At 36.3% G+C, this 24855-nt stretch overlaps 1 protein-coding gene across 1 annotated transcript; it reads left to right on the plus strand.

The window, feature by feature from the left end:
• The first annotated feature begins 14968 nt into the window (after positions 1 to 14968).
• LOC101721069 (NEDD4 family-interacting protein 2-like) lies at positions 14969 to 15895 on the plus strand. Its single transcript, XM_013077884.3, is given in 2 exon segments — positions 14969 to 15341; positions 15343 to 15895. Coding segments are annotated over 2 exon segments (729 nt in total). The 5' UTR covers positions 14969 to 15005; the 3' UTR covers positions 15736 to 15895.
• The last annotated feature ends 8960 nt before the right edge of the window (positions 15896 to 24855 follow it).

Below are 24855 nucleotides of genomic sequence, written 5' to 3' on the forward strand. Positions count from 1 at the left end.
GCTGGGTCAAGTGGGGTCTCTAGTCCTAATTTTTTGAGGAGTCTCCACACTGATTTCCACAGTGGTGGCACCAGTATACACTCCCACCAACAATGGAGAAGGTTTTTTTTTTTCTTAAATTCTTTTATTGGTACATTGTAGGTACACAACACAATTACATTTCTCATTGGGAACTTGTACCTTTACATGATGCATCTTGGTTCTTATTTTTTCCCCATTCCTAGCCCTCCCAAGAGGGGTTTTTTTACCCTACAGCCTCGCCAGCATTTGTTGTTAGTTGCTTTCTTGATAACAGCCATTTTTTTCTGAAGTGAGATGGAATCTCAGTGTTGTTTTAATTTGCATCTCTCCGTTTTATGCCCAGTTTGAAACTATACTACAAGGCTACTGTGATAAAAACATCATGGTACTGGCAAAGAAACAGACCCAAGGATCAGTGGAACAGATTAGAAGATGCAGAAACAACTCCAGACACACTCAGCCACCTCATCTTTGACAAAGAAGCCAAACACCCTCATTGGAGGAAAAATAGCATCTTTAATAAATGGTGCTGGAAAAATTGGGTTTCAACTTGACAAACACTAAAACTACAACTATATCTCTCACCATGTACTAAACTAAAATCAAAGTGGATCAAAGATCTAAATATTAAAACAGAAACACTAAACCGGCTGGAACAGAGGTTAGGTAGAACTCTTGAAGACATTAGCATAGGAAAAGATTTCATGAACAAAACTTTAGTCACATGTGAACTAGCACAAAGAAGCAACAAGTGGGATCTCTTCTTATTAAAAAGCTTCTGCATAGCAAGAGAAACCACCAACAGAGTGAAGAGACAACAAAAATTTCACCAGCTGTTTCTCAGACAAAGGTCTCCTAACTAGAATATATAAACAGCTTTAAAAAAATCAGACCTCCCAAATTTAAAGACCCAGTCAAAAACTAGGCATCTGAAACGAACAGATGTTTCTCACACAAAGAAGTAGAAATGGCAAATAAACATATGAAAAAATGTTCAACATCACTGGTCATTCGAGAGATGCAGATGAAAACAACACTGAGATTCCACCTCACCCCAGAAAGAATGGCTGCTATCAAGAAATCAACCAATAACAAATGCTGGCGGGTCTGTGGGGAAAAAGGAACCCTACTCAACTGCTGGTGGAAGTATAGACTGGTGCAACCACTGTGGAAATCAGTATGGAGATACCTCAAAAACCTAGGATTAGACATCCCATTTGACCCAGCTATTCCCCTGCTGAGTCTCTTCCCAAAAGAATTACAAGCATCATGCCACAGTAATATATGTGCACCAATGTTTATAGTGGCACAGTTTGCATTAGCTAAAACTTAGAAACAGCTCCACTGCCCATCAACTGGAGACTGGATAAAGATGTGTGTGTGTGTGTGTTTTTTAATAAAATGGAGTACTACTCAGCCATAAAAAATGAGAAACTAGAGACATTTATAGCTAAATGGATGCACATTGAGACCATACTCTTAAGTGAAATAAATAGGACACCCATGTGTAAATACTGAATAGTTTCTCTGGTGTGAGAAACTGCAAGTGTAAATAAGGATTAAAAGGTATAATAGATAGTGGGAAATAGGAAGAAAAGGTCCAGAGGGATAGGGGAAGTGGGAAGCATAGGGGAAAAGAATAAATATGAGAAAATGAAAAAATGGAAACAAAGTCTTTGTAAATAGGGAGGGGTGGAGGATTTGAAGGGAGAGCAGGGGAAGGGGGAAAAATAAGAACCAAGAGAGATTATGTAAAGGTGCAAATTTCCAATGATGAATGTTATCATATTGTATACCTAAAATATACCAATAAAATTAATGAATAAAAAATTTTTCATCTCTCCGATGACCGAAGATATTGAACATTTTTTTCATATGTTTGCCGTTTCTACTTCTTCATCTGAGAAGTGTCTATTCATTTCAGATACCCATTTTTGATTGGGTCTTTAAATTTGAGTGGGGTCTGATTTTTAAAATTCTTTGAGTCTTATAGATATTAGTCCTTTATCTGAGGGACTGCTAACTAAAATTTTTTCCCACTCTGTCCCTTGTCTCTTCACTGTGTTGGTGGCCATTTTTTGTTGTGTAAAAACTTTTTAATAGGATGAGATCCCAGTTGTTGATTCTTTGCACTATTTTCCTGTGCAGTTTGGGTTTTGTTCATGAAGTCTTTGCCTACCCCTATGTCCTCAAGAGCTCTACCTATTCTCTCTTCCAGCAGATTCAGTGTTTCTGTTTTAATATTTACATCTTTGATCCATTTCAATTTTATTTTAGTGCATGGTGAGAGACATGGGTCTAGTTTTAGTTTTTAGCATGTGGAAAGCCAGTTTTTCAGCACCATTTATTAAGGGAGTTATCATTCTTCCAGTGAAAGTGTTTGGCCTCTTTGTCAAGGGTAAGGTGGCTGAATGTGTTTGGAGTTGTTTCTGCCTCTTCTAGTTTGTTCCGTTGATCCTGAGGTCTTTTTTTTTTTTTTTTTTTGCTAATACAATGCTGTTTTTATTATGGTAGCACTGTACTATTATTTCTAGTCAGGGATTGTGATGCCCCCTGCCTTGCCTTTGTTGCCCAGAATTGTTTTTATTATTCTAGGTATCTTCTGGTTTGCAGTGAATTTTAGGAATGTTTTCTCTAGTTCTGAAAGATATGCTAATGGTGATTTGATTGGGATTGAGCAAATGCTCCTTGTATTGTTTTAAACTTTGATTAATTTACAGAGCTCTGAAAAAGTTGATTTTGACAATTTTTGCTAGGGTCCTTTTTTATTTTTACAGTGGAGTTCGTTATTTCATCACATCTGCCTGCAAGTGAGGACCACTGTGATATAGAGGACATCTTGACCATATCTGAAACTGAACTATTATGTGCAAAAATTAAGTTTTGCAATATTAATGAATGGCTAGTGCTGGGAGAGGTCTCACATTTTAAAGAGCACTCCTCCTCTTTGAGGTTTTGTTGCCCACCCTCTTGAATGCAGAAGCATAGTACAAGTTACCCTCCTCAGCTTGGGCAAGTTGAAAGTCTGCAACAACATGAAATAATATGCAATGATATGAAGTACTACGCAATGAACATAATGTATATTCTTTTGCTCTAGTCAAGAAAACATTTTCTATCTTTTTTATTTTTGGTACCAGGGATTGAACTCAGGACCTTGTACTTGTGAGGCAGGTGCGGTACCACTGAGCTAAATAAATCCCCAGCCATTTTCCATCTTGATTGAATCAAAAGAGAGGAAGCAGGACATTTATTCAAGTAAAACAGTCAAACCCCATAAGATCAGTGGTTGATTCTTGTGGTATTACAGTGTTCCCTAATCTTGTTCCATTCTTCTTATCTCTGTGATACCCTTGAAAGCTACCAGTCACTGGAAAAGGAAGAAGGTACTTAAAGTTATCCCCAAAGGTTCTTCCCCTGAAACTTATGACTACTTGACATGCCTGGAGTTTTTCTGGAAAATTCCTTTCTCAAGGTTTTAAGTTATTTGATCTAAATCAGACCTATTTAAATACCGCATTGTTTCTCTGGTGTGAGAAACTGCATGTGGAAACAGATGTTGGGAAATGGGAACAAGGTGTTCACATGGGAAGGGGAACAAGGGAGGAGGGAGGGGAAAAAGAAGGAAGGGACAAGAAAAAAGTGAAAATAGAAAAAATGGAAACAAAGCTTTTGTACATGGGGAGGGGAGAGGGCTTGAGGGGGGAATGGGATAAATTTAAAAAATTAAAAAAAATTAACATACCCCCCAAAATAAACTCTACGTGTTGAAAAAAAGGAAAACTGTCCAAACTGACTCAAAAAAAAGAACACTTGACTATACTTATAATAAATACTTAAATAATTACACTTATAATAAATATTCTTATAATAAGTATAATATACTTATATTACTTATAATAAATTTATATAGATAAATAAATACTTATAATAAATAAATTTTCCCACAACGAAAGCCCCTGTCCAGATGGATTGACTGGTAGATTTTACCAAATGACTAAAGAACAATTAATATCAATTCTTCACAGGGTCTTCCAAAAAATAAAAGAGGAAGGGCCTCTTCCTAACTCTTTCATTGAGGCCAAGATACCAAAGCCAAACAAAGATATCATAAAAAAGAAAATTATAGGCTAACTTCCCTAAGAATATAGATGCAAAAATCTTTAACAAAGTGTTAGCAAACCGAATCTCATAACATTAAAAATATTTCGTATAATGACTAAGTTGGATTCATCCCAGAAATGTAAGGTTGGTTTAATACAACAATTTCAGAACTCCAAGGTTTGTTTTATATGAAAATTGATCTATGCAGTGAACCATATATAGAATAATGACCACAATGGAGTGATGCAGGAAAACTATTTGACAAAATCCACAACCTAGCAATTGAAACCTGATAAATGATATCCATGAAAAACCCAAAGTTGACATCATTATTTAATGGTGAAAGACTATATATGTGTGTATAAATGTATGTGTTGCATGAATTTGTGCACATAGATAAGGATGTAGTTTTAAGAATGTATGTGCAGAGCTGGGCGTGGTGTCGCATGCCTGTAATCCCAGCACTCAGGAAGCTGAGGCAGGAGGACTGCTGTGAGTTCGAGGCCAGCCTGAACTACAAAGGGAGACCTTGCCTCAAAAAAACAAAAAAAAGAAAGAAAGAGTGTATGTACAGATTATCAGAATGTTCTGTCTTGGATACAAAGAGCCTGTTCTTTGAGGAATTAAGGAGAGGATACAAATAGATTCACAGGTCTAGATTGGTGATCTAAATATCTACCAGCAGCCAGGGATTTAGCTCAGTGGTTCCACTGCCTGCCTCGCAAGCACAAGGTCCCAAGTTCGATCCCCAGTACCAAAAAAACCCCCCCAAAAACAAAAACCAAAAATATCTGCCTGCTTCTTCATTGTCAAGCTTGCTGTGTTATGAATCAAGGCCACGTTATTACAGTGATCTACAGTCCAGGCACCATCTAGATATGTTGTAGATGGTCACTTCACTTTGTCCAAAAGTGCAGGGTAGAAAAAGGGTTACTCTATGCAAAAGGAAATATCTGAAGATCTCTGGTACTGTAAAGAAATTAGCTTAAATTCATTGTTTAAGCTTAGTGTGGAATTATACTTTTAAACATTTCCATCCAATTTCCTGTAGTTCACTGAATAGATCAATCTCCAAGACAATTGCCTGCAATTCCCTTTCTTTCCAAAGAGCTTTAGTTTTTCTGTAATTTCTTAAAGTAGGTTGCTCCAAAGTGAAGCATAACATTCTGAAAGTTATTTATCCAGCTTGAAGTAGAGAAAGATTTATAAATGTAACCTTACATTGAACTAGTTTTCCTTGATTGTTGACTTCTATTAATCTCATTTTCTTGGTTAATGACAAGGATTGTATGATACTTATGTCTGCATCTTGCTTGTCATAGGGTTTGCCACATATCAGGCACTTACTCTGTCATTAAACTGTCTCTTTTATTACAATTGGTGAATTTTATGTTATATAAATTATACCTCAATAAAGCTGTTTTAAAAAGATTTAAAATGTCAGTTTGATTTCAGATCCATTGTCCCTAAACTGGAATGAGAGGAACTACTATAGGAGGGGGTAAAAATACTATAACAAGATGTTATTCTTCCTATGGTTAGAAGATTCTGAAAAAACAGGACTTAGTAAGCTAAGTTGGTGTGGTGTTTATCTTTCATCTTCTTAAGTACTAATTTTAGTTGAAGTATGTCATTCAGAAAATTGAATACAATAATTATAAGTGAATAACAATATGAACATTCATAAAGTGATCACAGATGTAATCATCACTCAATAAAAACAGACATTGTAAGAACTCCAGAAGCCTCCCTCACATTCCCTTCAAGTTCTTTCCCATCCTCTCCACCAATGGTAATCACTCTCCTGACTCTATCATTATAAATAAATTTCCCTGGTTTTGAATTATAGGTAGGTAAAGTAATAAGAGTATTTATTCTGTGTCTGTCTTCTTTCACTCATTATTGAGTTTGTGGGAGTCATCTCTATTGTGTGAAGTTATAGACTGTTCATTCTCACTACTACAATTAATTCTTTCATTGTTGGTGAATATTTTGGTCATTTTTAGTTTTTGGCTATTGCAAATAGTAATATAAATAATATTGTTAAGTCTTTTGGTGAGTGTATGCATGAGTTTCTTTTAGGTATATACCTGAAATTGCCTAAATATGGAGTATGAATTTGTGTATTCTGTTTTAGAGGATATTGCCAAATAGTTATCCAAAGTGTTGCACCAACACTCTCACTGGCAATATACTTGAGGTCCACTTGCTCCATGACATTTTTAGTAAGTAGAATATTCTATTTTTTCTCATTTTTGCCATTCTGGTGGGCATGTTTCCATATGTATTAATTTATAATTCCCTGATGACTGAGTTGTGTACTTTTTAATATTTTTATTACTCATTTGTTCAAATCTTTGGCCCATTTTTCAATCAGGTCCTTTCCTTGTTAAATTTTAGTTGTTTTTGATATATTCTGCAAACAAGGTGTTTTATAAATACCTTCTCCAAGTTGTTGGCCTACTTTTCCACTCTCCTATTAGTGAAAAGAAATTAATTTTAACATAGTCCAATTTATTTATCTTTTAAAAATGATTTGCATCTTTTGTGTCCTATTAGCCTTTTGATTTCAACCCTTCCAGATGTCTGTGTTTGTGTGGGCAACCAGTCTTCACTATCCTAGAAGCACAAATGATGTACTAGTTACATTAGGACCCTAACTACCACCTTAGCCCAAATGTGGGAAAGGAGGTACACTAAAGACTACCTTTCCAATCTTTATTTATGTTCAAAGATGATTATCAATGAGATTATCTTATCCAAGGCCGGGGATTTAGCTCAGTGGTGCCACCGCCTGCCTCACAAATGCAAGGTCCAGAGTTCGATCCCTGGTACCAGAAAAAAAAAAAAAAAGAAAAGAAAAGAAAGAAAAGAAGAGATTATCTTATCCTGTCAGGTGAAACATCTGTTCCAACTCACAGGATAATTTTAGTACACAACGACCCAGCATCAGTCCTTCTGGGACATTATTAATCACTGAAATAAAATTTAATAGGAAAATTTCAAGCAAAAAACTGTAGGAGAATAGTATAGTGAACCCCTATGTATATATCATATAGCTTCAATAGTTATGATCTCATGGCCAATTTTGTTATATCTATATTACACTCACTTTTCTTTCTCCTTAATTATTTTGAGGCAAATCTTATATAGCACATAATTTTAACCATAAATAATTCAATATTTATCTCTAGAAGTTTTAGAGTCTCTAAACAATAGTCATATGAGGATTGTCTCCTAAAATATCCAATGTTTACATTTTTGATAATGTCACATCACAATTTTAAAACAGCTTCATTGAATTAGGTGTGATGGTACACACCTGTAATCCCAGCTGTTGGGAGGTTGAGCCAGGAGGATTGCTGTGAGTTGAAGGCCACCCTGGGCTACAAAGTGAGTTCAAGGTCAGTCTGAAATACATAGCAAGACCCTGTTTCAAAACACACACACACACACCACATAGCTTTATTGAGATACAATGCACATCACATACCTTTACTTCTTTTGAAATGTAAAATTCAATGGATTTTAGCATATTCACAGAATTGTGCAACCCTTGTGTCTAGTTACTTTTCTGGTGGCTGAAACAACCCCCCCTACTTCCAAAGTCAAAAGGGGAACGATTGATTTGGCTCACAGTTTGTAGAGGTTTCAGTCCATAGTTGGCTGGCTCCAAGGCAGTGTGGGATGGCAAAGGAACACTGCAGAGGAGAAACAGTCCACAGCAAGCAGGCAGGTGAGAGCACATTAGCCCTCTTTCTGTCCCTTATATTTTATGCAGGCTACCTGATCTAGGGCAGATGTAGCACTCATGCCCTTAATCCTAGCCAGAACTATGCCAAATCAATCAGTGGACTGATTTAGTAATCACACACCCTTGATCCCAGGACCACACACTCTAGATCCAGCCACTGCTGAACCTGCTCCATGACTGCATGAGGCTTTGTGGGGACATCTAGACATAAACCATAACACCTTGTTACAATCAATTTTAGAATATTTTCATCACACTAAAAAGAAACCACTTACCTATTTTGACCACCTCTTCCCACATTTTCTTCCTACTCCTCCAGCCCAACTAAACCCTTAATCTACTTTGTCTCTATAGATTTGTTTTTTGGGGGGACATTTCACATTAGTGGGCTGTTATTGTTTAGATCTAAAATGTACCCCCAAAATCTCATGTGCTTGGAGGTGGGGCTTGGTGGGAGGGAGGATGTCACTGAGGGAATTACCTAAAAGTGTATGTTCTTGTCCCCAGCTCCTCCCTTCTCTCTCTGCTTTCTGGCAGCCATGAGGCAAGCAGCTTTCCTCTGCAATGCTGTTTCTGCCTTGGAACCAGTGGACTATGGACTGGATCCTCTGAAAAATCAGCCAAAATAAACCCCTACTCCTTTAAATTGTAGGTATTGGGTATTGTGTCCCAGCAATAGAAAAGTGTCTCATACATGGAGTCACATAATATGTTACCTTTTTTTATTCATTAATTTTATTGGTACATTTTAGGGATACAATATAATGACATTAATCATTGGGAATTTGTACCTTTATATGATATATCTTGGTTCTTATTTTTTCCCCCATTTCCCTGCTCTCCCTTCAAACCCTTCACACCTCCCTATTTACAAAGACTTGTTTCCATTTTTTCCTTTTCTCATATTTATTCCTTTCCCCTATGCCTCCCACTTTCCTCTTCCCCTTTGGACCTTTTCTTCCTATTTCATACTATCTATTATACCTTTTGATCCTTATTTACACTTTCAGTTTCTCACACCAGAGAAACTATTCAGTATTTACACATGGGTGTCCTATTTATTTCACTTAAGAGTATGGTCTCAATGTGCATCCATTTAGCTATAAATGTCTCTAGTTTCTCATTTTTTATGGCTGAGTAGTACTCCATTTTATAAAAAGGAAACCCCACATCTTTATCCAGTCTCCAGTTGATGGGCAGTTGAAGTGTTTCCAAGTTTTAGCTGTTACAAACTGTGGCACTATAAACATGGGTGTACATATATCACTGTGGTATGATTCTTTTAATTCTTTTGGGAAGATACTCAGCAGGGGAATAGCTGGGTCAAATGGGACCTCTAATCCTAGGTTTTTGAGGTATCTCCATACTGATTTCCACAGTGGTTGCACCAGTCTACACTCCCACCAACAGTGGAGGAGAGTTCCTTTTTCCCCACAGCCCACCAGCATTTGTTATTGGTTGATTTCTTGATAGCAATTCTTTCTGGGGTGAGGTGGAATCTCAGAGTTGTTTTCATCTGCATCTCTTGAATGACCAGTGATGTTGAACATTTTTTCATATGTTTATTTGCTGCTTTTACTTCTTTGTCTGAGAAATGTCTGTTCATTTCAGATGCCTATTTTTCTGGTCTTTAAATTTGGGAGGTCTGATTTTTTAAAGCTGTTTATATATTGTAGATAGGTGACTTTTGTCGAGGAACAGCTGACAACATTTTTGTTGTCTCTTCACTCTGTTGGTGGTTTCTCTTGCTGTGTGGAAGTTTTTTAATAAGAAGAGATCCTACTGGTTGCTTCTTTGTGCTAATTCACGTGTGACTGAGGTTTTGTTCATGAAATCTTTTCCTATGCTAATGTCTTCAAGAGTTCTACCTAACCTCTGTTCCAGCCGGTTTAGTGTTTCTGTTTTAATATTTAGATCTTTGATCCACTTTGATTTTAGCTTAGTGCATGGTGAGAGATACAGTTGTAGTTGTAGTGTTTGTCAAGTTGAAACCCAATTTTTCCAGCACCATTTATTAAAGATGCTATCTTTCCTCCAATGAAGGTGTTTGGCTCCTTTGTCGAAGATGAGGTGGCTGAGTGTGTCTGGAGTTGTTTCTGCATCTTCTAATCTGTTCCGCTGATCCTTGGGTCTGTTTCTTTGCCAGTACCATGATGTTTTTATCATAGTAGCTTTGTAGCATAGTTTCAAGTTGGGGATTGTGATATCCCCTGCCTTGCCTTTGTTGCCTAGAATTGCTTTTGCTATCCTAGGTCTCTTCTTGTTCCAAATGAATTCTTGGATTGTTTTCTCAAGTTCTGTGATGTATGCTGTTGGAATTTCAATTGGGATTGCATTGAATCTATATACCAGTTTTGGAAGTATGGCCATTTTCACTATATTGGTTCTTCCTACCCAGGAGCAAGGGATGTCTTTCCATTTTCTTATATCTGCTTCAATCTCTTTTTTCAGAGTGCTGTAGTTTTCAGAGTAGAGGTCTTTGATCTCTTTTTTTTTTTTTTTTTTTTTTTTGTACCCGGGATCAAACTCCGGTCCTTGCGCTTGTGCAGCAGGTGGCAAAACCACTGAGCTAAATCCCCAGCCCTTTGATTTCTTTTCTTAGGCTGATTCCTAGGTATTTCATTTTTTTTGGATGCTATTATGAAAGGAGTTGTTTCTCCAATTTGTCTCTCAGTGAGTTTGTTGTTCGTATTCAGGATGGTTATTGATTTTTGTTTGTTGACCTTGTATCCAGCTACTCTACTGAACTTGGTTATTAAGTCTAGAAGACTTTTGGTGGGGTTCTTGGGGTTGTGTGTATAGAGTATCATGTCATCTGCAAACAATGACAATGTAACCTCTTCATTTCCAATCTTTATTCCTTTTATTTCTTTCTCTAATATGTGATCTTTTGTGACTAGCTTTTTTTCACTTAGCATAATGTTTTCAAGGTTTATCCATACTGTAACATATATCAGTACTTCATTCCTTCTTATTGCCAAATAATTTTCCATCAATGGATATGCTACTTATTCATCCATATATCAGTTGATAGACATTTAGGTTGTTTTCAATTTTGAGCTATTATGAGTAAGGCTCCTATGACCTATCATGTACAGGTTTGTGCATGGACATGTATTTTTATTTCTTTTAGGTGCATAATTTTTAAAGTGTGAGTTAGGATCTGAATAAAGTCTATGTTATTATTAGTTTATACGTGTTTTGAATCTAATTTATTTTCTTCTATCTCTTCTTTTTTCCTTGAAATTATATGTTTGTGGTAGAAAACAGGTCATTTGTCCCAACAAACATTGCACAGTTTGGATTGTGCTTCTTATGATGAGATTTAACTTATTCTTCTGTCATCACTGTCCCTCATATTTCTCCTCCTTCTTCCTTTTATCTGTCTCTGTCTCCCTCTCCCCTTTTCTCTCTCTTTGTATCCCTCCCTGTATCCATCTCTCCTCTTTCCTCTCTCCATCCATTCCTCCTGTCTCAGTTATTTTTCTCATTGGTAGGACAAAATACTGGACACCCACAAGCCAAAGAAGGAAAGGTTTATTTTAGCTCCCAGTTTGTAGGGGTTTCAGTCAGTAGTTGGCTGGCTTCAATGCAGGGTAGCATGGCAGGGGGGCATCACAGAGGAGAAACAGTCCATGGCAAGGCAGGAAGGAAGCAGCAGCAAGCAGGAAGCCTCTCTTTCCCTTTTATCCCATCCAGGCTACAAGCCTGGTTGTTGCCACCAACACCCAGATTGGACCTTCCTGTTACACCCAGAACTGTGCTAAATCAATCAGTGGACTAACTTAGTCATCGCACTCTTGATCCATATTCACACCCCCTAAATCCAGCTATCTCTGAAAAGCCCCACATATGAACATATGAGACTTTGGGGGGACATTTAGATACAAGTCATAACATCTCCCTCCCTCTATTCCTTTCTCCTTCCCTCCTTCTTCATTTTGTTTAAACAGAATACTTCATTGGAGGTACAAAATGAATGATATGTTAAATATATCATTTTTTCATTTATAATCTGCAATACTTCTATATAGAGTATAACTTTCCCATTTCTATTGTTTATTAGGTGGTACAGTTTCTACAGGAAAGGTAGGATAAATGCTTGCCCCCTCCCATTTATTGGTTTTCACAATAATGAATTATTTCACTGGTATCCTCCAAGAATGACCAATGATTTATAACTGCATATCACTGTAAACTCATGGATTTGAACATGTTTAATATGTTTCAATGATGTAGCCCAGCTAGTTCAGTCAGTAGAGCATGAGACTTAATATGTTTCAATGCATTATAATTGTAGTTATTATCCTTATTGATTCTCATTGTTCCATCCCTTTCATATTGGCTCCTTTAGGCTTTTGATATGACCCCTCTAGTCTTTGATGAATTCCTTGTTTTCTGGTGTCATAAGAGTTCCCAGGCTCATTTTATCCATGACCCTCCCCAGGTTTGGAAGCAACCATTTTTCCACGAAGCCTTGGTTTCTTTCCTTTCTTGGTTTTTAAATTGTAAGTTAGTGCTAATGTCTATTAGAATTTCATATAGCAATTGATTGATATAAGTGTACTAGAAAGAAAAAGCACAATGTAGAAGAGTACTTTTCAGCAGTGTGGCAGTTAGGATGGAATATCAACTGACTGGCTTTGGGAGCCACACTGGAGAGTGGTGGAGCACACTTCAGGCTGCGTCTAGGGCTATGGAGATGTGGCTTTAGGATATATGTCTATTCCCTTGCCCCTGCCTCTCCAGCACTGCTCCCCTCCTCTGCTTTCTGGCTGCCATAAAATAAACAGCTTTTTTGTTTTGTTTTATTTTGTTTTGAGACAGAGCCGTGCTATGCAGTACAGGCTGTCCTTGAACTCACTATGTAGCCCAGGCTGGCCTCAAACTTGCAGAAATCCTCCTGTGTGCTGGGATTATAGGCATGTGCCATCATGCTTGGCTGAACTAAGCAACTGTGCTCTACCATGGCCTTCCACCTTAATGTTCCTGCCTTGGAGCCTGGAAAACAAATACCAAATGTCCTGGAAGCTCCAGACAAATTAAACTTCTCCTCCTTTAAGTTGTAGGTGTTGGATATTGTGTCCCAGTGATGGGGAAGTGATTAATACAAGGAGGTTCTTAAATTTTTCTTATATTACACATGTGAAGAACCTGACACTCAGAATAGAGGAAATACTGATGTCATGGGTTAATAAACACCCAAAGGCTGATTTATCCATTCAGGCTGAGAACTATGCCTTGTGGATAAATTGTAGTAAGCAGGAGCAAGCAGTAGTGGAATTAGAGATACAAACAAAAACCAGATCAGGCCTGGTAAAGAGTTTATGTTTCCTTCTGAATGCAATGGGAAGCCCGGCGTGGTGGTGTATGCCTGTAATCCCAGTCCTTGGGGGTCTGAGGCAGGATGACCATGAATTTGAGGCCAGCCCGGGTTACATTGTGAGTTCAAGGTCAGCCTGAACTACAAAGTGAGACCATGTCTCAAAAACAACAACAGAAAAACAAAAACAAAAATTCAAGGGGAAATCAGCAGCAACTGTAAGACAAGGGACTGGCACATCTGTTTTATAACTAAAAAAAAACCACTTTGGCTGCTGTGCGAACCAACGTTAAATTTACTGCAAAACTAATGGGCCCCTTCTAAGAGTCTAGAGAAACCCAAACAATGTGTTCCCATTGTCATATGTTTCTGTAACATTTGCAGAAATAAAATGTTTAGCTGCAATCAGTTAATACTGCCATTTCCTTCCATTCCTCCTTCTCCTCCATTATATTTTCTCTCCTATTGGACTGGCCATGGGAAATTTTGGGGTCTGACTAGTGGACAGTTGATGAAGATGCATTGAGTTTGGGTTTAGTGAACTATTATTTATGAAATTCAAAATCATTTCTGTATATAGTTAGATTACTACAATAGGAATTTCTTCCAAGAAGATTCCTACTTCCCACTCTGCCCAAAGTGCGGAGTCAGGTTTGTGCTGTATTAACAAATGTGTCTGTAGTATCTGGCACAGATACCATGTGGTTAATGGAGGAGAAACAAGGTTTGAAATGTACCGAGCTGGAAGCCAGTCTTTGCAATGTCCTTTCAATCACTAGACATGTAAAGTTTTATGTCTGTGTGGGTTTGGTTTATTATCAATGTCCAATCAAAATGTAAGTTCTGGGGGAAAAAATAAGAACCAAGATGCATTATATAAAGGTACAATTCCCAATGAGAAATGTAATTGTGTTGTATACCTACAATGTACCAATAAAAGAATTTAATACAAAAAAAAATGTAAGTTCTGATCTGGCAGAAATAAAGCCAGTAATGCAGCATAAAAGATTAAAAATATACCATAAATATTTTTCTTTTCTTGATGGAAATATAATTGAAAAGGGTATATCAGAATTTCTGTGTTTGTAAGGCTCCAACCTGTAGAACTACATGTAGTGACTGTGTGTATGAAATCTTGTGTTTATGCATCCCAGTGTATTGGACTGTGTTTTAGTATATATGATTCATGTTGTCCAGATGAGGTATGGCAGTTCTGCATAAAGCAGTATGCAAAATTGATACTAATACAAAAAAATGACTTGAAGAAACAAGTGTTCCAGTGGGAAAACCACTGGCACCTATTTATCTGTATGTCAGTGTATGGAGTAAAATAGCAATTTGATAATGCATAATTATGTACCTCAACACGATGCAGTAGCATATTAATTGCTCTTGTGAGTGCATTAATTGCATATTAATTTTGTGCATCTTTATTCAGAAATATTGACCAATCAATATGACAGAAAGTTATCTTAGTAGAAGCCAAAAACAAAAACTGAAAAAAATATCAGAAGAAGCTTAAGTATGGTAAAAACCACTCTTACATTATGGTAGAGACCGGACATTCTGAAGATCAAAAGTCATGACATCAAGGAAAAAACACTATAGCCAAGAAAATATAGGCAATGAAAATGACAACAGGAGAAAAGAGAGAAGATTATATGCATCAAACACAGATAGAGGAACTGGAAAAGCAGAAGATGAAGGTAATAATAAAGAAAACACAGGCCGACCAGGGAGGCCGAGGTTGCTGAGCTCCAAGGTGACTTGCCCGTGCGAAAGCCGGATCCCGAGCCCAGCAGGATGGATCATCACCAGCCGGGGACTGGCCGTTACCAGGTGCTTCACAATGAAGAGGACAATTCAGAATCACCTGCTGTAGAGCAGCCATCCACTTCAAACTCAACACCACAAGTTGTGCAGAGTTCTCCTTCAGCACCAGCACTTGAAACTGATATTTCTCCTCCACCTTATAATAGTATTACCACGGAAGTACCTACAACTTCGGATACAGAAGTTTACAGTGAGTTTTATCCAGTGCCACCTCCGTACAGTGTTGCTACGTCTCTTCCTACGTACGATGAAGCTGAGAAGGCTAAAGCTGCCGCAATGGCAGCTGCAGCAGCAGAAACATCTCAAAAGAAATCAGGAGGAGGAGTGTCTGCCAAGGGATGACTTCAGTGACGCAGACCAGCTTGGAGTGGGCAACGACGGGATTTTCAAGCTGGTATTTTTTATGGCATTTATATTCAACTGGCTTGGATTTTGTTTATCCTTCTGTATCACTAATACTATAGCCGGAAGGTATGGTGCTATCTGTGGATTTGGCCTTTCATTGATCAAATGGATCCTTATTGTGAGGTTTTCTGATTATTTTACTGGATATTTCAATGGACAGTATTGGCTTTGGTGGATATTTCTTGTACTTGGCCTTCTCCTTTTCTTCAGAGGCTTTGTTAATTATCTAAAAGTCAGAAACATGTCTGAATGTATGGCAGCTGATCATAGAACAAGATATTTCTTCTTATTGTAGAGACTGCATCAACCCAACATGCCTTTCTTATACCAATGTGAAATTTCCAGGTCATCTGTAAATCTACAACTTTAGTGGAATAGAAGACTACTAATAGAAGAAAAATTACTGAAAAGATGGAGCTTCAAAATTAAATGTCAGGGTGGTTATGCTTAAAAGCCATTTCTGTTCTTTCTTTAATTATTTATGTCATTTGGTTTGCACATTTGCATATGTGCCCATTTAAAAAATTTTAAATATACTTGAAGAAACTGTAAAGTTGTAAGAGTAAAATCCAGTAATATTTGGCTAATCAGTGTTATGATACAATTGAAAGAGTTGAGTGATAAAAGTCTTCCAGCATGTAAATGCCATTGACTTCTGACTTGACTGTAAGTATAATAAAAATGAAATTATTAACCATGTCAAATGCTTTAGTTTCTGGCTCTTAGGTCCATCTAGTAATTCTACACATGAAATATTCTTTGTTATACATAAAGTTTATTAAAACTGCAGTGCTGATTGTTTGAAAGGATTTGTCAAAATTTTTGAGTACGATATTACTTAGGAAAACATTGTAAATAACCATGCATAAATTACTTTTTACATTGTTTTCTTAGAAATTGTGTCATTATCTGCATTAATTTTAAATTAAGTGAACTAAATACATATAGAAAATTTGAGTGTTAGAGTTTGTTTTAGGACAAATTGTAGGAAAAAAAAACATTTTTAAGGGACATGCTAGTTTTAGGGATTTTCAAGTGAGAAGCTTGATTTTTAGGGTTATCCATCTTAGAGATTCTTACAGGAAGAGATTGTATTAGATATTATATTTATTTCATTTAAGACAGTTTTAAAAATTAATTTTCCAAATAAGATATTCTCATTTTACATTGTCTCTTAAAAAGCCAATAAAATATCTTTGAGTATCACTGTAATAATTTTTCTTTAGATGTTTGTTATACTTAGCAAATAAAATCTTATTCTATTAATGGCTCCTTGCTTTATGATTGTAGGATTAATTTGTAAAAAATCATAATCTGAACTGAGATGTGAAATAACTATTTTCAAGTTCTAGAAAATGTGTGGAATATAGGGGTTGGGGTGTGTGTGTGTGTGTGTGTATGTGTGTGTGTGTGTGTGGTGAGAATGTAATCATTATTACAACTGGAATCTGCTTTACATTTGTAAGTACTACATTTTGCATCTTGCAAATCATTTTTTGTTTCATCTTTTTTCCCCCAGTTATACCTTTGCTTTTGAATGCCAGTATTACAAATGATGGGAATTACATTATCTTTTAAACTTAAAAATCATTTAATGTAGCTATATGGAACATATAAAATTGATTGTTTATTAGACACTGACTACTACTAAAAGTTACACTTAAATATTCAGGGACACTTTCATTCTTAAAAAATAAAATTTATTATGCTTTATAAAAAAAAGAAAACAATTTGTAGTGTCAACAGGGTAGTACATGGGTAGGTTATAAATACATTGAGTTCAATAAGAACTGTGATCTTTGGTCTATTATAATATGCAATAATTCTATTCAACATTGTTTAATGAAACACTTTTCCCTAAATCATATTCCAACAGTATTTAAAGAGAAGCAAATAATATAAAATTTGTATTGTCAATAGTTAAATTAAGCAGTTATTAATCTAGCACAAGACTAAAAGTTATTGCTCTGACTCTTTAACAAAACAGATTGGATGAATATATTAAGTCATGAAGACTCCACAAAGCACCAGAAAACTATGTTTACTTGGAAAACCTGAAAATCAAATAAAAATGTACTAGATCAATGTCTTGAAGAACAGATAAGACATTCAAAATTATTTTTCTATTAAAGAGTAGGTGCAGTTAGAAAGGGTTTTACCTTCAGAAGTTACTAGGAAGTGAACTTCTTCAAAAAACAGAAATTTCAGGGAACCATTAAACAAATTGCTGAATTTTATTGATTATTGCACAAACACTTAGAAAAACATCAATATTAATAAACAAATGGGATTTATTTATTCAAACTTGAATGGAATCAGTGAGAAAGTGAAGAGGGAAATTAAGTTAATTACCCAGATAGCAAATACTACCCCATTAATTATAGATTCTGCAGTGGATGTGACAAACATCAACCAGTTGGTGATTACTGGTTATTTTAACATTTTTAACCAAGTGAAAACTCTCTATCAGGGACTTTATTCAGTACAATGAAACAAGGTCTTGGGTGGTTGTACCTGCAACTGAAGAATACTTGCAGTCAATAGGACTAGGCAGGACAATGGGACACAAGTACTCTTTAAGGACATTAAGAGGTATGCAGGATGTGTGGCTCCTATCTTTAATGATGGAAGAAATAACTGCCTCCACAATACTTGAAGTTTTATCATTTTGGTGTATTGTCATAATTATATGTCCTTCTCTTGCTTATCATAACTGTTATAGTTTAAGTATACAAGCAGACTTGTACACTTTTTAAAGAGTCTGTGTGTGATAAGAGAGTTTCCTCATTAAAAGGCTTTTCAAACCTTGCAACGTGAACGTAATGCATTGAAGACTAGGAAAGAAATTCAAGTATGAACAAGATACAAAAACTAGTCAAGGCTTATCATGCCATTTAGCAGCAATTTGGAAAGATATTTTGAAATATCTTAGTTAATCAAGGGAGAAATTTCTGAATCCTGGTAGAGATATATCTTTAGGGTATTGTATCGGTGTCCTACTGCTGCTATAACAAATGACCCTCAACTTAGTGCCTAAAGATAAAAAGAACAACACAATCTTATGGGTGTGTAGATTGGAAGGTTGAAATCAGAGTCACTGGGCTAAATTCAAGGCATTAGATAGCTTTTGGATGCTCTTTCTTGTTGCCAGGGGCCACCTGCTTTCCTTAGCTCATCACTCCTCCCTCCTTCTTCAAAGCCCATAGCATTGCACTGTCAGTCTCTCTCTGCTTCCATCATCACATCTTTTTTTATCTGACTTGGACTCTCTTCTTGCCTCCTTTTGTTTTTCTTTGAGACAGGGTCTGGCCATGTAGTCCAGGCTAAACTTGAACTCACTATGTAGCTCAGACTGGCTTTGAACTTCAGTGATCCTCTTGCTTCAAGCTTCTGAGTGCAGGGGTTACAGGTATGTGCCACCATGCCTGGCTCTTATCTAAGGACCTTTGTGATTACACTGAGCTGACCCAGATAATACAGGATAATCTCCCCTAGAATTCTTTTATTTTGGTACCAGGGATGGAACTCACAACCTTAGGCTTGTGAGGCAGGCCAGGCGTGTGCCACTGAGGTAAATCCCCAGCCTTCCCCTAGGATTCTTAACTTAATCACATCTGCAAAATCCTTTTTTCTATATAAATGAACATATTTACAGTTTCCTGGATCAAGACATGGGCATCTTGGGTTGGGCATTATTGGTCTGCCACACACAGACTGCCCTCGGAGACCATAAAGATTTATGTCCTTTCTATATGCAAAGTACATTCATTCAATCTCAACCTCCCCCAACACCCCACTCCATTAAAAACATCAACTTAAGTCCAAAATCTCATCTAAGTCTCATCAGTTCAAAGGTACCAAGTGTTATATAAATCATTTAAATTACGTATGGGTAAGGGCTTTGGTAAATAAGACTTTGGAAAAAATTTTTCTCCATTTGTCAGCCTGTAAAAATAGAAAATAAGTTGTCTGCTCTGAAAATAAAATTGTGGGATAGATATAGGATATCAATTATAGATATTCCTGTTTAAGAAGAGGGAAAATAGGATGGAAAATGTAGTCACCATTTTAAGCAATTTTGAAATCTAGCTGAACAAGCAACATGAGGTTATGAGGCCTGGGAATAATTCTTGGGGCCTATGGCTCTGCCCTCAGAGTTATCCTTCTTTTTCATGATGAGGAGCATGCATTGCGGCTGAGAAGTTTTATTAGGCTGTTTTCTGCCTGTAAAATTTTAGGAGTCTGTAGTGGTATCAGGATTTAATGAAAAAAATCACACTATTTTACTAGATTTTGTGATGTTAGTAGTACTTGTAAACTTTTCAAACTAAGTAATTTGTTGACTTATTTTCTTATTCTAAATAAATATTCATGTCTTGTCTAATTTTGTATTCATATCTTTATAGCATTTTGTACTATTTTTCATAAAAAGGATCATATAAATTGTTGAGCTTCAGCCTCCATAAACCCTGGATCCATCAATAGTATAGACCAGTAGATTTCAGTTTTTCTGCTTGTACATGCCTGTCAGTTAAACACAAAATGGTATGTGAGTGTGGATATTTCATATATTTGTAAATTGTATACATGCACTATTATATTAATGTTACACAGTAAGCATACACAAAATATAAATTAAAGAGATTGGGAAAAAGATGAACAATGTTATAAAATGTCAATTCATAAGATCGTGAGTAACTCTTTTAAGAAAATAATAGATTTGGGGCAATATTCATCATTAATAATGTAAGACATTGATCCACAAATATTTTTGATATTTTTCTTTATTGCTTCAGTTTTGCGGGTTGACATCATTTGATCCGACTAGATTGTTCATTAAAGAACTTGTCATAGGAGTAGGAGAAATGCTAACTCCCTCATTTGCTAGTTAGTAGTTTGTGACTGTATCATTGTTAGAATTATTTTCAATTTGAAGTTATTTGCAATTTGCAGAATTATTTTACATTAGTTTTTTCTCATCCAAGTTTTAAAGATTGGCTTATTTAGAACTAAATCCTAGGTAAACAAAAATTCATTAAATCTTCTGAAAGAAAATGAAGAGACAAGGGTGTCACTGGGAAGCCCTCTGCATGGTGGAACCCTTACTCACCACTGACGACTTTGTGACTGTGACATATGAATGGGGAGAAGGCAGCGCTGTAAAAACACAGGGAAAAGAATTTAATAAAAGAGATCTATATGTCTACTATTCTGAATTCACATTAGTAGTTTTTCATACTTGCTCAAGAAATAAAATATTATGGGCAGAGTTGAAATCTGTTTGTAATTTTTCTTAATCACTCTCTTCATTCTTATAGGAATCATATCCTGTATTTGATGGGAATTCATTTATTTATATAATTACCATATATATCAATTATAAGTGCTTTTAATTTTATATAAATGTTTAAAAATGTATACAAACCTGTTATCCTGTAAATAGGATTTTATAACATTCCTATCATTATGATTTAGAGATTCTCCCTTATTAATACTAGTAGCACTTCTTTTCATTTTAACAGCTATATAATATTATATTGTATAAATACATCAATTTATTATTCACCTCTTCTTGAATATTTGTTTATTTTTGGTCTGTTGAGACAGGGTCTCACTATGTAGTCCAGGCTGGCCTTGAACTCATGGTGATCCTCCTGCTTCAGCTTCCCAAGTGCTGGGATTACAGGCGTGTGCCACCATGCCTGGCTCTTCTTGAATATTTAAATTGTTTCCAGTATTTTACTATTTCAAAGAGAGCTTCAATAGACATGCTTTCCTGAACATGTGTACAAGAGTTCCTTCCTGCAACACTTCTCAGATATTTTGATCCTCTCTCTCTGTCTCTCTGTCTCTGTCTCTGTCTCTCTCTTCCATGCTGAGAATAAAATCCAGGGCCTTGAATAATCCAGCAATCACTCTACCACTGAGCCATATTCCTAGTCTTTTAAAAAATTATTTTGGGACAGGGACTTGCTAAATTGCTCAGGCTGGCCTCAAACTTGTGATCCTCCTGTCTGCCTTTTGAATAGCTGGGATTACATGTATGTGGCACCAAGCCTTGCTGATTTTACTCTTAAAAATAATTAAGAAGCCTAGTCAACTTAATGAGACCCTGTCTCAAAATGAAGAAATTAAAAAGGACTGAGGGTATGGCTTAGTGGTAAAGCACTTGCAAAACATGGCAAGGCCCTGGGTTCTACCCCTAAAACTGCAAAAAACAAAAAATTATTGAAGACTCCAAAGAACTTTCATTTATGTGAGTTGAACCTATGAATGTTTACTGTATTAGAAATTAAACCTGATAAATTTAACAATATTTAACTATGAGCTCACTTAAAAGTGAATTCAATTATAAGTTAGCAAAATTATTTTATGAAAATAAAATATATCTTCAATACAGAAACAAGAACAATATAAATAAATATATCTTTCAAGACAAAAGAAACATTTTGTGAGAGAAGACATTTATTTCTATTTTTAAAATCTCTTTGATGTTTAGTTTAATAGCAAAGAGCTGGATTCTTCTATCTACTTCTGTATTCATTGTGTGGATATGTCATTCTGGGTGAGATAAAAGAAAAGATGCTTCCTCACACAACTATGTAGTTGAAAAAGACAGAAACATCTCCTTAGCCTTTTCAGGTAATTGTAGCTATTCTTTCATAACATACTAAAATGGCACACAAGTGGAAGTTTCTTAGAAGTTGACTTCAATAAGGAAAATGAAATCAAATTAATGAATTTTTTGTGTTATCATAAATGAAAAATTCATTAGTCTATCCTTACTTGGGATGGAGTTTGAATCCAAGCATTGCTTTATAACATGATTCATTGATTATTTGAAAAATATTACTCCATTGAGTTATGTAGATCTTCCAAATATTGACATATTACATGACACATTATGAAAGAAGGCATACTTGTTACTACCACCATCGATTTTATCAGGAAAATATTTATATTTTGGAAAGCTATCAAGATAATGGTGATAGATACAAGTTTTCAAAAATTCTAATTTTTACTTAAAAGCTTGAATTTTATAATTAGCTAAAAATGTTGTCAATTGTTTTTCGTGAAGTTACAGGTCTGTTTTGCTAATTTGAGTGAAACATCTGCCCAAAACCCAAGTTTAAATAACCGACCTTTGTCAGTAATTCTTTTAACTAAAAATGGTGTTTCATAAAAAAAGTTGCATTTAAATTGCAGAAATATATGTCTCTCAGGCAATTATACTTCAGAGTGTAGCAGAAGTGCTTTGTTTATACTTTCCTATTTGTCATACAAAATATTAAAAAATGTTCCTGATATTTATAACATTAATGACTTCACTGTTTCATCTAAGAAATTCTTCAGAACAAATGGCACTTTTAATAAAACTGCATATGGTAGTATGAACACAATGACTACTAATACCATTTGTTGGCACTGCTTCTTTCTGGGCTAAGGCACCAGTTGTCTTAACTACTGTTTTGATTTCCTCAGTCTGGTGTTACAAATTTGTATAAGCTTAAAGATTTAAAACAGCACATGTTGTTCTGTTATAGTTCTGGAGGTCAGAAGTCTGAAATTAGTTTAACTGCACCAACATCAAGGTATCAACAGGACCACTTTTTCTTTTACTTATTTATTTTGTTTTGAGACAGGGTTTCACTAAGTTGCTAAGTTGCCCAAGGTGGGCTGGAACTTTGAATACTCCTGCCTCAGTCTACCAGACTGCTGGGGTTACAGTTGTGAAATACCATGCCCATTGTGTCAGACTTCTTTTTTTTTTTTTTTTTTCATTTTCTATTAGTACATATTTGCAGTACACAATGCTTACATTCTTCATGGGGAACTGGCACATGTACATAACACATCATCATTCTTTTTATGTCCTCTTTCTCTCCCCTCCCTTAACCCCTGCTCCATTTCTTGGTCCTCTTCCTGTTTGCTAAAGACCTATCTTCATGCTTCCTGTTATCTATCATTTATTTTGCTCTTTACAGTGGTGCTTCAGTTCACGAACTTGGGAAAGATGGCTGTGGTTGTGTTTGTCACCCGATGCAGTTTGTGTCTTAGTTACTTTTCTTGTTGTTGAGACAAAATACCCAACACTCAAAGTTAAAGGAAGAAAATTTATTTAGTTCATGGCAACCACATGGCAGCAAAAGCAACAAGGGAACATTAACAGTGCCCTTTATCTTATCCAGCTTATTGGGATTAGGGTGGTGCCAAACCAATCAGTGTACTGGTTTAGTAATCACACGTCCTTAATCCCAGCATCACAGACAAGATGCAAGCCACCTCTGAAAAAGCCACCTATGACCACAAGAAGCTTTGCCAGAATATCTAGACCCAAACCATAACATTCCACCCCTGGCCCCTCAAGACTCATGTATATTCCTTTATGGAAAAGGCATTTAGTCCACCTCTAAGAGTTGCCAAAGTCCCAATAGTTTCAGCATTGCTGAAAAGTCCAAGTCCAAAGTCTTCTCTGAGATTTAAGGCAAACTCTTAGCTGTGAACCCCTGTACAAACGAAAAAAAAGGGAAACATTTCCAACATACAATGGCACAATATAAACATTATAATTCCAAAAGGTAGAAATAGGGAGATATAAAGGAATGGGACCAAAGCAAGTCCAAAATCCAGCAGGGTAAATATTGAGTCCTGTAGTTTCATGTGCAGCATCCAAGGCAGTCTGTAGCAAGTTATAAACTCCAAAGGGCTTGAGTGGCTCTGACCCTTACAGTACTGCTGGTGGTTGTAGCTCCCATGGCTTCTCTCTGGGCCTAGCTCTGCTTCCTCCTTGCAGTTTTCCTCAGATGATCCATGTTCCTGGTTTCTCCAAACCTCCGCTGCACCTTTGGCTTCACACTCACAACTTCACACACTTCTTTCTTAGGGGCACATTGTATGGCCTCCCAGGCCTTATTCTGAAATCTGGGTGGAAGCCTTCCTGACCCCACAACTCTTGCATTCTGCATGCACCTAAAACCAGCACCACATGAATGATGTCAAGGTTTGCTACAGTTGGAGTAGTAGCCTTCTTTCTTGTCTGTAGGGATCCAGTCTCTATGAACCAAATCCCAAGGAACAACTTTCCTAGGGTGCTGTCATTCCAGAACATGGTGCTTTGGGATTTTCTTCTCAAAGCAAAGTCCTCTACTTTTGCAATTTTGGGGCTGTAAATTCTTCTGTTCCTTCTCAGCAATCAAGATCTCCTCTATTCTATCTTTGCAGTCCACAGTTCAACTGGAGCTTCCCTTCTGGCCAAGCTCAAAACAATTTAAATCATTCTGCTGGGCTCTTTGCTCTTGACTCTTAACATAGATCTGGCTAAAAGCCCCCAACAGCAGCCATTGTCACTGCCTAAACATTAGACTTCCTTGAAATTTCTTCTGTGAGATTAGTCTGCCACTCTTAATCTCAGGCT

The sequence above is a fragment of the Heterocephalus glaber genome, unplaced genomic scaffold (assembly GCF_053883595.1).
Source record: "Heterocephalus glaber isolate CG9 unplaced genomic scaffold, H.glaber_assembly_v1.0 deba00001729, whole genome shotgun sequence".
NCBI classification, from domain to species: domain Eukaryota; kingdom Metazoa; phylum Chordata; class Mammalia; order Rodentia; family Bathyergidae; genus Heterocephalus; species Heterocephalus glaber.